This window comes from Panthera onca, chromosome X (assembly GCF_046562875.1).
Source record: "Panthera onca isolate mPanOnc1 chromosome X, mPanOnc1 haplotype 2, whole genome shotgun sequence".
Taxonomy (NCBI): domain Eukaryota; kingdom Metazoa; phylum Chordata; class Mammalia; order Carnivora; family Felidae; genus Panthera; species Panthera onca.
This window is the reverse complement of record NC_138357.1, coordinates 71,956,216-71,972,919: the sequence shown is the minus strand read 5'-3', so window position 1 is coordinate 71,972,919 and position 16,704 is coordinate 71,956,216. Positions and strand designations below refer to the sequence as shown.

Sequence of the window (16,704 nt, the reverse complement as noted above, 5' to 3'; positions counted from 1 at the left end):
ATAAATATTTGTTGACTTGAAACCTCAATTACAGTATTTTTATGGTATAGCTGTATCAAGAATGAGCTACAACAGAACTTCGTCTCATTTTTACTTGTGTTTTCTTTTATATTCATACAGATACATTTGTGGGAACAGCTATACCTGCCAAAGCATCACAAAATCAATGAAAAGCTATTATAATAGAAACAAAGCCCACAGTGCCACCTAGTGAACATTACTAGTTTATTTCTTCTGATCACAAGGTCATTTTCAGTCCTACAATGGAATGGCATGATTTTAAAACTCTATATAGTAAATAGAACCAATGTAAAACCGACACATGAGACGTGGTTGTCTTCACTTTAGGTTATATAAATATTCTATAAAAAGTCTTATCTTGTAAGTCTTATCACCACACTGTGCTTTGAGAATGTGCTTTAATTTCATCAATCTAGAGTAGTACTAATGATATTTCATGTAGCTAAATTGCAGTTGTTACCTGAGGATGAGATTTCTGCACTGAGTTAAAGAATGCTCAGCTGAATATTACCGTTTACCAAGATCACCAAAATATTACCCATCTCTTAATGAAAATTAAGGTTTTGTTATGATTTGCAACAAAATCTCATTATATCAAGTTCTGATCAATTGCTCCTATACTTAGACCCACTAAATCTGTCTATTCAAGCCTATGACTTACACAAACCACTTAAAAACTCTCAAAAATAATATAATAAAATTAAGATACTGGACTTAAGGTACTAGAAACTCAGAGTTGATGTCTATGAAACTACATAGTTTAATATTGTCTCAAACAAAGTATTGGAGATACTCAGTGGATAATGGCAATGAAAAATATACATTTATATGATTTCAAAAATAAACCAAAGAAATTACCTATATTTAGAATTGCTATCTCAAAAGGATGTTGCTAAATGCATGAACTAAGGAATCTGTAACATAATCTACTAAGAGTTTAGAGGAATATATTCTCCAACTCCTTTGACCCACCCAAATTAACTTCTGAAATATGATTTAGTATTTCATTTAAAAAAAATAAAACAAAATGTGTTTCCCTCTTCCAAAAGGAAAAGAAATGATAGAAAGGAATAATGGGGTGATTTCTAATATAATACAATCTCCTTCAGTTCTGATAATCAAGCACAGATCTTGATCACTTTTAGTTTCCAATTATCAGAAATAGCATGAACAAGTGCAATTCCTTTCATCACAAGAAACTGACAGGTATTTATTGAGTTTCTATGACTATTCTTTATGTAATGAGTGTTCACTATGCATTAGGCTCTATGCTAGCTATCAGGGAAAATAAAGGTAAGCTATGGTCCCTCCCTCAAGGAGGTGGCAATCTAATAGGGGACTAAGTCAGGTATATAAATAACTAGAACACAAGGCAGAACATAAGCACCTGGGTATAAACAGAAATGTTACAAAGTTTTAGTGGAAGAGCAAGACTCAGAAATTTCCTTATAAAGCTAAGACTGTCACTAGGATAGGCTCTGAAAAGGGAAATTTCATAATGTAGGGATGCAGCGAAGAGGTATTTTGCAATGGAGAAGCATGGAAAAGGGTACAGAGGTAGAAAAGCATAGATCATGGTTAGGAAGCTACAAATAATTCAATTCAGGCTAAACATAGTATACATGTAATGGAAATAAAACAGGATCATTATTTATGGATTCTGGAGGACACTAGAACTAAGGAATTTGGTCTTTATTTACAAGGAGCCACTGAAGACTATCGAGTGGCTCCCTGTAACTGTTAAAATATTATTCTAATAGTCATAGAGGTGATGAAAGCTTGGATTAGAGTAGTGAGGTAAAGATGGAAGAGGAGACAGCTGGCAAAAATATTGCAGAGGTAGAATTGATCAGACATGGCACATGATGAATAGAAAAGAAGGAATCCATGAATCTAAAATTTCAGTCTTAGACAAGAGCTGGATATACCCAAAGATAGTATAAAAGTGAATGTGGGCTATGACAGAGATCAGGGCTAGACATACAGATTTGGGAATGAAGAGTTGAAGCTAAAAAGGATTACTGAGGGTAGAGTGTACAGAAGAAAAAAGAGAGATCAGAGAATAAATTCATTCAACAAATGTTTATTGAAAGCATGGTTGTGGGTGTTAGGGATAAAATAGTGAACAGGATAAACATAGTACTTGCCCTCATCCAATATTTATTTGGTGAAAAGAGACAGTAACAGAAATAGATAAAGAATAGTCAGAATAATAAATAGGATTAAGAGAAGATGTCATAGAAGCCAAAGAGAAGGTTTCTAGAAGGATGAAGTGGTTGACAGTATTATACTGTTTTGTTCTAGAGAGATCAGAAGACAAGAAGGACTGAGAAAAGATTAGACTTGATCATTAAAAGGTCACTTGTCTTCAAAAGAGCAGTTTATAGAATCATAGATGTAAAAATCAAGTGGGGAGTAGGTGGTGAGGCCAAAAACCTTAGAGTCAGCCTTGTCTATTCTTTCTCTTCTACCCTGTCTAGTATGTCAGGGAATTCTATCATCTTTACTTTTATAATCTATCCAGAATCTGATCCCGATCCACAATTCTTCCGCACTGGTCCATGCCACCTCATCTCTTGCCTTGTTATTTCAATGGCCTCCAAACTGGTCTCCTTGCTTCCACCCTTGCACCCACCCTAGTCTATCCAACACAGTGATAAGAGTGATCTTATTAAAATGCAAGTCATATCATGTGATTCCTCTGCCCAAGGCCCCTCATTAGCTTCCCATCTCACTCAGAGTTAATGACATAAATCGTTACAATGACCTACAATGTCTTTCTTATGGGATCTGTTTCCCCACTACTTCCCTGATCACAGCTTCTGCTTTTCCTAATATTACTTCTGTTGCAGCCACATTAGTCCTTTTGCTATCCCTCAAATACCCCAGGTATGCTCCTATCCCCACAACCTTTGCACTTTCAATTCCCACTATTTGGACTGCTGTTTTTTCAGATATCCACATAGCCAGATCCCTCACTTCCTCAGGTCTCTATTCAAAAGCCACCTTCTCACTGAGGCCTTCCTTGGCCACTGTTATCTAAAATTTCAACCCTTCATTGCTCTTCTAAAATATTTAATGCCACCCTTTCCTGCTTAGTTTTCTCCTTAGCACTTACCACTATTTAATATAACAGGGTCAGAAAACTATGGCATTTGGGCCACTTCTAGACCACCATCTATTTTTGTACAGTCCACAAACTAAGAAGGGTTGTACATTTTTGAAAGGTTGAAAAAATTCCAAAGAAGAATAATATTTTATTACACATGAAAATTATATGAAATTCAAATTTCAGTGTTCCTAAGTAAGTTTTATTACAACACAACCATGCCAAATTGTTTACATATGGCCTACAATTGCTTTCATGGTACAAAATCAGAGTTGAGTATTTACAACAAAGGCTGTATGGCCTAGAAAACCTAAAATATTTACTACCTGGTTCTTTACAGAAAATTTGTTGACTTCTGTAATATACCATAATATTCATCTTTTTATTGTCTGTCTCTCCTAGTAGAACGATAAACTCCATGGGTATAGGTGTTTATGTCTACTTTGTTCATTACTATACTCCAATGCCTAGGACAGTACTTAATGTATAATAGTCAATAAACATTTTTTTTAATAAATGGACACTAAAAAAATGTCAGCATTAATTTTAGGTTAAAAAGATTGGTGAAAAAAGGAAGGACAAAGAGAGAACTGTAATTTGAGTAGGATGACAAGAATGAAGAAAGGTTTCTGAATAAAAAAGACCTCAAAATAACTGTAGTGACAAGGAAAGAAATAGTTGAGAGAAAAATATTAAAGAGCTAAAGTGAGATTGGTAGAGAAGGTTTCCAGAGAATGTTCTTTCTAAGAGATAAGGAAGAAAGAGTAAAGAGATGAGTAAAGAAAGGAGAAGTTGATGAAGTTCATGTTAGTGGCTGCAAGTTCAGAAACTTACAAGATAAAGTTTTTTTTAAAAATTTTTTAATGTTTATTTATTTTTGAGACAGAGAGAGACAGAGCACGAGCAGGGGAGGAGCAGAGAGAGAGGCAGACACAGAATCCAGGAGAGAGGGAGACACAGAATCCAAAACAGGCTCCAGGCTCTGAGCTGTCAGCACAGAGCCCGACATGGGGCTTGAACTCACAAACCGTGAGATCATGACCTGAGCCAAAGCGGGACGCTCAACCGACTGAGCCACCCAGGCACGCCACAAGATAACGTTTTTTTTTTGTTTTTTTTTTTTAAGATAAAGTTGTTTGATAAAGGGAAGGGTAAGGTATGGGGGCTTAAAAACAAAAAAATCCTGGAATCACCATTGTGAGGAATATGACAGAAAGTTAACAAGAGTCCGTTTTACAGAGTGCCTAGCTGAAAAACTATGAAATTTTAGCAGATCCAATAAACATGGTTTCATAAATTTCCTGAATAGCATTCAAACAGCTCAAGGGAAGGAGTGAAAAAAAAAAGCAGACGATGAAAATTAACAAGGTGGGAACAGTAAAATAGTAAAATATAATGGACTGTGTTACTTCTTCTCACCTTTCTGTCTTAGTGCATAGGAGAGTATTCCTTACATATGAAGGGTACCAAATCAATGTTTAAGTTCGAGACAGGAAGGATGAAAGAGAAAAATACACTAACAGTAATCAAACAAGATTACATTGATCATACTGAAAATAACCTTCGGCTTCACCACCAATCTGGCCTTAAGTGATATAATCGCATACTGAACATACACTATTAGGATGGGCCTGGTTTCCTGCTCTTTTCTTCTTCCCCTTCTACCAATACCATTTGAACTCCAAATTATAGACTAAGTCCTATATTAGGCTCTAGGATCAAACTTCATATTTGTTAGAGGAGACTTAAGAAGCACTGCTTCGAGGTGCGTGGATGGCTCAATTGGTGGAACATGTGACTCTTGATCTCAGTGTCTTGAGTTCGAGCCCTACATTGGGTATAGATTACTTTAAAAAAAAAAAAAAAGAAGCACTGCTTCAAGTCTTGAAAGATTGTGTCTACTCACTTCATATTCTCCTAGGAACTGCATTCCAGCCTGGCCTGCTATTCCTGACCTTTAAAACAGCCTTGTATTCTCATCCCTTTAGGTTTGGAACTCTACCTTGCTCTTTCTAGTCTGTCTACATAAAGATTTGAGTTCTGCCTTTGAATCCAAATCTCTATGGCTGAAGACCTGTTCCCTGCTGATATACTTATATGATACCAACTATTTGCATGCCTAACTTATAGAATATTTCCAACACTTAGATTTTCTTCCTTGCCATGATCTGTTTATCTGCCTATTAAAATACCCTGATGCCAACTGCTTGGTTGAAATCAAAGGCAACTACGTCTTGTTCACGTCTGTAACCTCAGAGGCTATCATAGTATCTTGTGCCGTGCCCTTTCCGTTGGCATTAGCTGAACAGATATCCTTCCTTGGTGTGAAAATGCAACCATTCCCCACAAATGGCATGTCTGGCTCCAGGTGCAGGTCCTTCGCAATCTGCCAGGCCAACATAAATCATGGAAGTTACAGTAACTTTCTTATCACCTTCTTTAAGTCTTCAAGTAAGCAGTAAGCAACTATCTTTCTGAAATAGTTAATAGTATCCTATGCAGAAATATAATGAATTAGGTAACAAAATCTGTGTGATAACTTTTTCAGGACTTTCAGTAAACAGTAGTCAACTGTCTTTCTGAAACACTTAAGTGCTAGCCTGTGCTGAAATATCATGAACTAAGTAACGTTTCAACTTCTCTTCTAGAACTATGAATTTTGAATATATAAACTAAATGGTAAATATTGTTTTGAAAGAAAATTTGAAGTATTTAGTCAAATAAACAACCCCTCAAAGTAAACAAAAACTCAAAGAAAATGTCTGGAATTACAACCCTTAATCACATATCCCCCCCTAAACTTATCATTAAAACCTGAAAAGCAACAAAGGCCTTCATATTTTATCTGGGTCCACACTTGTCCTTTTCACCTGTTCTTCCACAAGCCAATACCCTTCCCCAATATGTGCATACTACATGATACCCAAAGGAAGAAATGTCCCAATTGCTTTGGGAAATATGAATGGTTTATCTTTAAATAAGTTGTTTTCTCATTCACCTCCTAGAATTTTGTCCTGATAAACAATCAAATGCTAAACATTTTCTAGAGTGGTTGTATAGGCAACAGGTTACCCAGTAAGTAAAAGACCATTTTATACAAGTATTTTCCCACACTGAATGCTTGACCAATAAAAGCATACCTTATAATTTAGTCTGTTTCAAAGGACAATGCTGCAAATGGTTAGTAGCAGACAACTTTGCTTAAAAGTTCCAATGATATATTACTTTTCAGAAAAAGGTGCCAACTCCCCCCCCCCCAGTAACTAATGGAATTAATGGTTTTCCTAATTCTCTCCTTCTGGGAAGTCCCAATCAGGAAAATATCAATTTGAGTTCATCTTATATGAAGAAACTCTCAGACATTCTAACCTAATAGCCAAGATGTCACACCAAACTGTGTCTATCTCTCTGCCATTGCACGTGACATTTTCTGCCACTGAAAAATAGATAAATCAAAGGACCTTATCAAGTTGTTTCAAATGCAGGTAACAGGAAGCCATATTCCTCTGCAGCTTGGCCAAGTCCAGATCCGTTTTATCGATTGCATAAAATCTCAGAGAATAATGGTACCAGTTTAGGGCTTCAGCATAATTTTGTACCTGAAGTTTAAAAAGAAATAAGAAAATTACAGAGGTATCTCCACATTTGACCTTAATTTTTCTAAGTCACCTCTAGAAAAAAAACAAAAGATTGTTTTATTTTCCTTTTCAGGCAACAAAACCACAACACCCTCTCTAGTTGAGTTATAAGTAAATTTTATGATCCATCTGGATCAGTGTAAGTTACAGATAAAGTGACAATTAATATTCTCTCCTTTCCCCATATTAGAAATTTCACAGAAACCATCAACAAAAGTAAAAGGCAACCTATGAAATGGGAGAAAATATCTGCAAAGCACATAGTCAATAGAGGGTTAATATCCAAAATATACAAAGAACTCCTACAACTCAATAGTAAAAAAAAAAATCCAATTTAAAAATGGGCAAAGGATCTGAATAGACATTTTTCCAAAGAAGACATATAAATGGTCACCAGGTACAAGAAAAGGTGCTCAACATCACTAATCTTTCAGAAAATGCAAATCAAAACCACAATGAGATGTCATCCATCTCACATCAAAAACTGCTATCATCAAAAAGCAAAAGATCATAAATGTTAGTGAAGATGTGGAGAAAAGGGAAACCTTGTATGATATTGGTGGGAATGTAAAATGGTAGGATCACCATGGAAAATAGTATCGAGGTTTCTCAAGAAATTAAAATTAGATCTACCATATGATCCAGCAATCCCACTTCATTATGTGAAAGAGATACCTGTACTCCCATGTTAAATATTCACAATTAGTCAAGCTATAAAAAACCCAAGTGTCCATTTACTGATGAACGGATAAAGAAAATATGGTATATGTATGTCATAGAATCTTATTCAGCCATAAAAAAGAGGGAAATCCTGCCATTTGAGACAAGGATGAACCTGGAGGACTAGTATACTAGTGAAATAAGCCAGAAAGAGACAAATATTTCATGTGATCACTTATATGTGGAATCTGAAAACAAACAGTCAAACTCATAGAAACAGAGAGTACAATAGTGGTTGTGAGGGGAAGGGGTAGGGGAAATGGGGAGAGGTTGGTAAAATGGTACAAACTTTCAGTTATAAGATGAAAAAAGCCTGAAGATCTAATGTATAATATGGTGACTATAGCTGATAATACTGTATTGTATAACTGAGTTTTGCTAAGAGAGTAGGACTTAAGTGTTTTCGCCAGAAAAGGGTGACAAATATGTTAATTAAATCAATGGTTAGAACTCTTTCACAATGTATACATATACCTAACCAAATCATATTGTACACTTATATAATTTTCTCAATTTTACCTCAATAAATTTTTAAAAAGAAACGTCACGTGTAGGATGAAAAGTCTGAGGGGTAATGAACTACCCTAGAAAACTCAAAATCTAATTTTTAAGTTATTAAAATGACAGTGATAAAATTTTTAAAAGAGAATATCCATAATTCACCATGCTAATACAGCTATTTTTATTTTTCTACATTCCATTTTAACTTTGTCCTTTTGTATTTGTATATAGTTGCAATCATAGCTTATGTTAGAGTTTCACGTCCTATTCTCTCCATTTGACTTTGTTTTGTAAATGTTAAACTATGTTATTATGGAGTCTCAACAGTTGTCAATTTAAGGAATATTTATATTAAGTTAATACGCAATGATTTTCTTAATATTGGATATCTCATTGATTTCTAGGTTTTCACTCTTATAATAAAATGCCACTGTGTTTTTGTAGAATGTTTGTTTTGCTTTTTTTTCACTTTTGAGGCACCAACAAATTTTCAGTGGTAAGACACCATTAGGAAAAATGATAGAAATAACCTGGATAACTTTTTTTTAAGCTAAGAAAATTCGGATTGCTCATGCACACCAAGGTAAGGAAGATGAGTCTCTTGGACCCTCTATCATGAAGCTTCACATTTTCAATGAAGAACAAGAGCCATTAGGACCCAAATGGAATAAAACACTCTGTAACTGGAAACAGCTATACTGTTTAGCTCCAACATTGCCTTTGACTATTTAGAATTAAGATTATATTCTTCTCCAAGGATGGAAATGGGAGTTTAAAAATAAACATCCTGCAAGACTGGAAAATGAGGGGAAGGATACAGAATAATAGAAGAGAATTCTGAAGTAATTTTACATCTGCTCAGTAAAGAAATACAGGCCCTCTAAAAGAAAACAAGAATGCCATTCTATTTTGCAGTACCTGATTTTATGGAGTAAAAGAAGACATTTTGATATATGAATACATTGTGAAATAATCACCACAATCAAGCTAATTAACATATCCACCACCTCAAATAGTTACCTTTTTTGTGGTGAAAACACCTAAAAATTATTCTCTTAGCAAATTCCAAGTACACAATACATTATTATAATTATAGGCATCATGAAGTAACTTAGGTCTCTGTAACTTATTCATTCAAAAACTGAAGTTTGTATCCTTTGACCAACATACCCCCAATTCCCCCAATTCCCAAACCCTGATAACTACCATTCTATTGTTTTTAGGAGTTCGAATTATTTATTTATTTATTTATTTGTTTGTTTGTTTATTTTTTTATTTTTAAAAAATGTTTATTTTTGAGAGAGAGAGGCGGAGCACAAGCAGGGGAGGGGCAGAGAGAGAGGGAGACACAGAATCCAAAGCAGGCTTCAGGCTCTGAGCTGTTAGCACAGAGCCTGACGCAGGCTCGAACTCATGGACCGCAAGATAATGACCTGAGCTGAAGTTGGACACTCAACCAACTAAGCCACCTAGGCGCCCTGAGTTTGACTCTTTTAGATTCCACATATAAACTGAGATCACACAGTATATGTCTTTCTGTGTCTGTCTTTCTTCACTTAGCATAATGTCTTCCAGATTCATCTGTGTTGTTACAAATGACAGGTTTTCCTGTAGATATTTTGGCTAGTATGAATATTTTAACACTATTAATTCTTCCAATCTGCAAACACAAGATATCTTTCCATTTATCTGTGTCTTCAATTTCTTTCATCAATGTCTTACAGTTTTCAGTGTACAGATCTTTCATCTCCTTGGTTAAATTTATTTTTAAGTATTTTAGATGCCATGTTAAATGGGATTGTTTTCTTAGTTTCTTTTTCAGATAGTTCATGGATTATACCTAAAAGGGCAACTAATTTTTGTATATTGATTTCATATCCTGCAATTTCACTGAATTTCTTCAGCAGTTTTATTTGGTGGAGTCTTTAAGGTTTTCTATATATAATATTATGTCATCTGTAAACACAATTTTGCTTCTTCCTTTCCAATTTGAATGCCTTTTATTTATTTTTCTTGCCTAAATGATCTGGTTAGGACCTTCAATACTATGTTGAATAGAGGTGGTAAGAATGAACATCCTTGTCTAGTTCCTGATCTTTGATGAAAAGTTTTCCATTTTTCACCATGGAATATGATGTTACCTGTGGGCTTGTCATGTAAGGCCTTTATTATGTTGAGGTACATTCCTTTTACACCTAATTTGTTGAGTTTTCATAACGTAAGGATGCTGAATTCTGTGAAATGTTTTTTTCTGCATTTATTGATATAATCATATGATTTTTATCCTTCATTCTGTTCAATGTGATGTATCATATTTACTGACTTGCAGATGTTAAACCATCCTTGCATTCCAGAGGAAAATCCTACTTGGTCATTGGGTAAAATCCTTTTAAAATGCTGTTGAATTCAGTTTGCTTGTATTGTGTTGAGGGTTTTGTTCATCAGGGATATTGGCCTGTAGTTACCTTTTCTTGTAGTGTCCTTGTCTGGCTTTGTCAGGTCAATGTTGGCCATGTAAAATTAGTTTGGAAGTGTCTGGGATAAGTGTGAGTTTGAGAACAAATTGGCATTAATTCTTCTTCAAATGTTTGGTAGAATTTTACCAGTGAAACCATTTGGTAGTAGCCATTACTTCATTGGGAGATTTTTGATTACTGATTCAATCTCCTCAAATCATTATTATCTGTTCACATTTTCTATTTGTTCATGATTCAACCTAGATACATTGTGTATTTCTAGAAATTTATGCATTTCTTCTAAGTTATCCAATTTGTTGTCATATAATTGTTCACTATAGCTTCTTATAATCCTTTGTATTTATGTGGTATCAATTGTAATGTTTCCCCTTTCATTTCTAATTTTATTTGAGTTTGCTGTCTTTTTTTCCTGGTTAGTCTAGTTAAACATTTGTCAATTTCATTTATCTTTTCAAAAAACCAACTCTCATTTTCACTGAAATTTTCTACTGTTTTTTAAATCTCTATTTCATTCATTTCTGCTCCTGCTTTTTGTTGTTTCCTTCCTTCTGCTATCTTTGGGCTTATTCTTTTTCTAGTTCCTTGAGGTATAAAGTTAGGTTGTTTATTGTTTTTATGTCTATTTTAATTCTAGTGTAGTTACCTTGCAGTGTTCTATTAGTTTCATGTGTACAATACAGTGCTTCGACAATTCCATGCATCACCCAGTACTGATCATGACAACCGCAGTCCTTAATTCCCATCACCTATTTCACCTATGGCTACAAACACCTATCCCCCCACATACCACCCTTTAGATAACAATCATTTTGTTCTCTATAGTTAAGAGTTTGTTTCTTGGTTTGTCTCTCTTTTTTTTCCCCTTTGCTCACTTGCTTTGTCTCTTAAATTCCACATATAAGTGAAATCATATGGTGTTTGTCTTTCCCTGCCTGACTTATTTCACTTAGCATAATACTCTCTAGTTCCATCCATGTCATTGCAAATGGCAAGATCTCATTCTTTTTTATGGCTGATTAATATCCCATTGTATATATATACCACTTTTTCTTTATCCATTCATCTATCAATGGACACTTGGGCTGCTTCCACAATTTGGCTATTGTAAATAATGCTGTTATTATTTACAGTAATAGGTGCATTCATCCCTTTGAATTAGTGTTTTTATATTTTTTGGATAGATACCCAGTAGTGTGATTACTGGTTAGTAGGGTAGTTCTATTATTCACTTTTTAAGGAACCACCATACCATTCTCCAGGGCAGCCGTACCATTCCTGCAAACAGTGAAAGAGGGTTCCTTTTTCTCCACATCCTCACCAACACTTGTGGTTTCTCATTTTTTTTCCTTTACCCATTTTGAGAGGTGTGAAGTGGTGTCTCATTATAGTTTTGATTTGCATTTCCCTGATGATGAGTGATGTTGAGCATCTTTTCATGTGTTTGCTGGACATCTGGATGTCTTCTTTGGAGAAATGTCTCTTCATGTCTTCTGTCCATTTTTAGCTGGATTATTTGCGGGGAGACTGAGTTGTATCACTTCTTTATATATATTTTGGATACTAACCTTTTAATGGATATGTCATTTACAAGTATCTTCTCCCATTCCAAAGATTGCCTTTTAGTTTTATCGACTGTTTCCTTTGCTATGCAGATTCTTTTTATTTTAATGCAGTCCCAATAGTTTATTTTTGGTTTTGTTTCCCTTGCTTCAGGAGACATATCTAGAAAAATGTTGCTACCACCAATGTCAGATAAATTACTGCCTGTGTTTTTGAGTATTCTTAAGTTTTTTTTTTAAGGTAAGCTCTACACTCAACATGGGATTTGAATTCACGATCCCAGTATCAAGAGTCACATGTTTCACTGAGTCAGCCAGGCACGTGTATTCTTTACTTTCTAAAAAAAACAAAACAAAACAAAACAAAACAAAACAAAAAAAAACTTGTCTGAAGTTTCAAATTTTTCTACAATAAACCTGGATTCTTTTGTAAAGAGAAAAAATATTACTACTTTTTGGCATTTTTATTGCACAATACCTATTTAAAAAGCAGTTTTAGGTTTGGGGCACCTGGGTGGCTCAGTCAGTTGAGTGTCTGACTCTTGGTTTCGGCTCAAGTCATGATCCCAGGGTCATGATATTAAGCCCTGTGTCAGATTCCATGGAGAGCACGGAGCCTGCTTGGGATTTTCTCTCTCTCTCCATCTGCTCTCCACCCCAGCTCGTGAGCTCTCTCTCTCTAATAAATAAGTTAATAAAAAATTTTTTAAAAACAAGAGTTTTTAGATTCACAGAAAAATTGAGAGGAAATGTACAGAGATTGGCTATATACCTCCTGCCCCCACACATGCATAGCCTCCCGCATTATCAACATCCTCTACCAAATTGGTACATTTATTATAACTGATGAACTTACATGGACACATCATAATCACCCAAATTCCATAGTTTACATTAGGGTTCACTCTTGGTGATGTATATTCTATGGGCTTACACAAATGTATAATGACAAGTACCCATCATCATAGTATCATTCAAAATATTTTCATTGCCCTACAAATCCCCTGTGTACTCTAAATCAGTTTTTTAAAGGGAATATAACTCTTTCTTGCTCATCATGTTACAATAAATTACTTCCCTATATCTTAATATCAGATACATCATTTCCCCTTCACTGTAAGCTCCTAATGGGGATAAACCACATCTTAGTAGCTTTAAATAAATTCTTATCCAATGCCCATTAACATTCTACATTATGAATATTTAATACATAGGTGGTACCTAAACAAAGAGATTATTCAAGTATTTGATGCTCTATTATTTTTCAGTGAACACACTTATTTGTTAGATTAGAGAAAGAAGATAAAGAATGAAAATAGATTGCTCCCAAACCTCAAAACTTCTGGCAGCTTTCTGCCACAGAATGTTGTGAAAACAGCTCACTAATTCTGGTTTCAGTTTTCTTCCTCTTCGGTGACCTGAAAATAAAAACCCAAGCTCTAAAAACAAAAATCAAGATCTATCACATTAAATAAAGAGTGCTAACTATATTCAGAACCTATAATCTTTAAGTAATGGCTACAAACACAATCACATTCAGACAGATTTTCATCATCAATTTTAGATTTACTAGCAAAACTGATTATGTAATACAATCAGAGTTTGCTATAATCACAGTAATTCTTCTATCAATTTGTGATAGTTTCCCAGCCTAGTCTCTTTTTAACATATTATCCATGTTCCAAATTTGATCATCATCTGGTGCTTTAATGTTACTGTGAATGAACAGACAGCAATGTTAAAAATCGTTAATAAGAACTGCTTATATTATTATGTACTAACAAGATCAGATCAAGTTCACAAGAAAGGCCAATTATACCTTAAAGCCTTTGTAAAATACTTTAAGACCACGTTTACACATAAACTTTATTACTTTAAATTGTAACTCATGTCTGATTGTTTCTGGTCTAGACATTTACAGGGCTCAAATACATTAGCACAGATTAAGGTAAAGTTTAAACTGTAATAGAATTCTATAGTCCCTTCTCTCCTACCCTTTTGGCACTATCAATTTCCACAAAACTCTTAATAAGAACACTAAGAATCTCTGACGCCCCAGCCCAGTCAGCAGACATAATTTGTTCCATGGCTTAGATAAAATAACTCACATGAGACTAAAAAGCTATTGAATATTACTTAAAATATACTTTGAGAATGTAAGTTTATAATTAGGTGTCACAACAAAACTGGCTAACTATAATCTTAGGAAAATTAGTCATTTTGGATAAACACATTTTCTAGTAAAGCGACAGTTAACTTTCATTAAACATAAAATTTTTTATTTTAAAAAGTCTAAATTATTTCACTAAAGTTCTTAATTTTTCTAAAAATTATGTTTTATAAATTATGTTTTTTTTAGTATACTTTCTAGTTTTCTGAAGCACAATTTAACATTTGCTCATTCAAGGTCAACAACAGTAACAGCTATTGTATTTTACTGTACTATTAACATATCATAGTGATACCTTTGGGAATTATTATATAGTACAGATTTTTGTTTTTTAAAAAATATTTTAAATTAAAAGTATTTGAAACTGATTTATAAAATTTGTAGAGTTTTCTCCTTCCTTGTAGTCACATTATCTGTGTATTTCCCTGTAGACCCTTTCTCTGTAATATGCTACCATTAAAATCCTAAGGATTGGTTGGGACACCTGGGTGGCTCAGTAGGTTGAGCGACCGACTTTGGCTCAGGTCATGATCTCACGGTTTGTGAGTTCAAGCCCCGTGTCGGGCTCTGTACTGACGGCTCAGAGCCTAGAGCCTGCTTCTGATTCTGCGTCTCCCTCTCTCTCTGCCCCTCCCTGACTCATGCTCTGTCTCTCTCTGTCTCAGAAATAAATAAACATTAAAAAAATCCTAAGGATTGGAAAACCAGGTAATCAAACTTATCAAAATTGGGTCTAAAAATAACTGGATACTTAGTGAGGGTCTGCAAGGAGCGTATTATCAGTAAAATATGGTTCACAGAATCTAGAGTTCAAAAGGTTCTTCGAGATTATCTACTCAAAATATTTCCTTTTAAAAAGTATCAATGATTATGTTTTTATAAAAACATGATACAAACTTGTAAAAATTCAAGAAATCTGGTAAAATATAAAGAAAGCAGTAAGTCACCTACTACACCATTACTCAGAATACAACCCAGTATTAAGATTTACTATCACTCCTGTTATATCTCTGTATATGTGTAGAGTTAGGAGGATGTATTGGGGTGAGAATTTTCTAAGAAAGGGATCATACTTATCTGTGTTCTTCAAGGTATAGAAATCTGCAGAGAGATAGAGGGTCAGGGAAATGATGAAATCTGGTTCTACATCTCTGCTTTAACAGAAACTCTAATCTTTTATTTGGGACAGGATTCAAATAAGATTGCATTAAGAAAGGATCATGGGGTTAAAAAAGAAGTTAAAAACAGGAATGCAAAAAAAAAAAAAAATGGGGCTCCTGAGTGGCTCAGTCGGTTAAGCACCCAACTCAATTTTGGCTCAGGTCATGATCTCACAATTGGTGAGATCGAGCCCTGCATCTGGCTCTTCATGGAGTGTGGAGCCTTCTTGGGATTCTCTCTCCCCCACCCCCTCTGCTCCCCGACTTGTGCTTTCTCTCTCTCAAAATAAATAAATAAAAACTTAAAAAAAAAATAGGAATGTATTTCACAACCTCTAATTTTTTTTTTTAATTTTTTTTTAACATTTATTTATTTTTCAGACAGAGAGAGACAGAGCATGAACGGGGGAGAGGCAGAGAGACAGGGAGACACAGAATCGGAAGCAGGCTCCAGGCTCTGAGCCATCAGCCCAGAGCCTGATGCGGGGCTCAAACTCACAGACCGCTAGATCGTGACCTGAGCTGAAGTCAGACACTCAACCGACTGAGCCACCCAGGCACCCCTCACAACCTCTAATTTTATAGTTAGAAAAAAACAAGATCCAGAGATGTTATTAACTTGCCAGAAGGCACACAGCTTACTTGAGATCACACTGAAATCATGATATTAGGTCTCTAATCTCACAGTTTTTCACTACATAGGAGGATTTAAGCTCAGAGGTTTGTATGTTTTTGCTGTTTTGCTATTTCTGCTTAGTTTCTCATTCTAGCTTGCTGAACATGTGGAATCTGAATCCATGAGGTGTTACAGTTCATGGCGATTAGGGAGAAAAAAAGGAAGTTAGAAAAATGAATCCTCTGACCTAAGAATTTTGCCACTGTTCTGACATCTATCTAAGAATTATATGTATGTTAACACCTTTCTAAAACCTGCAGAAACCCTACTGACCTATAATGATTTCTTCAATCTTCTCCTTGGCAAGCAGTTCTTCCTTTCTTTGTAAAAGCATGTCAATGTGGAGCAGTAGAGCTTTTCCAATATCTTCTGATGACTTAAAACGTTCACAGATAATCTTCATTAAATCAAACCCAACAAATTCTCTGTTCAATGAAACACAATTTTAAATGGCATGAATAGAATAACTGGTTTTAGATCAATGGGACTATTGACAGTGAGCAAAACATGCAAGATAAAACTGTATCTGAGCTTAGGTAATATAATTACATGTCTAAATAAGCCAATTTGTTAACAATAAATTATTTAGGGGCACCTGGGTGGCTCAGTTGTTTAAGGGTCCGACTTCGGCTCAGGTCATGATCTCATGGTTCATGGATTTGAGCCCTGCGTC

The 16,704-nt window shown here is 34.9% G+C and overlaps 1 protein-coding gene across 1 annotated transcript in view; it reads right to left on the bottom strand.

The window, feature by feature from the left end:
* The window catches only part of TEX11 (testis expressed 11), a 252,528-nt gene that overhangs the window by 114,625 nt on the left and 121,199 nt on the right, over positions 1 to 16,704 (bottom strand). The window contains exons 14-16 of the mRNA XM_081792399.1: positions 16,305 to 16,456; positions 13,358 to 13,443; positions 6,592 to 6,729 (exon numbers count right to left, since the gene is read on the bottom strand). Of these exons, the coding sequence (XP_081648525.1) occupies positions 6,592 to 6,729; positions 13,358 to 13,443; positions 16,305 to 16,456 (376 nt within the window). The remainder of the gene's footprint in view (positions 1 to 6,591; positions 6,730 to 13,357; positions 13,444 to 16,304; positions 16,457 to 16,704) is intronic.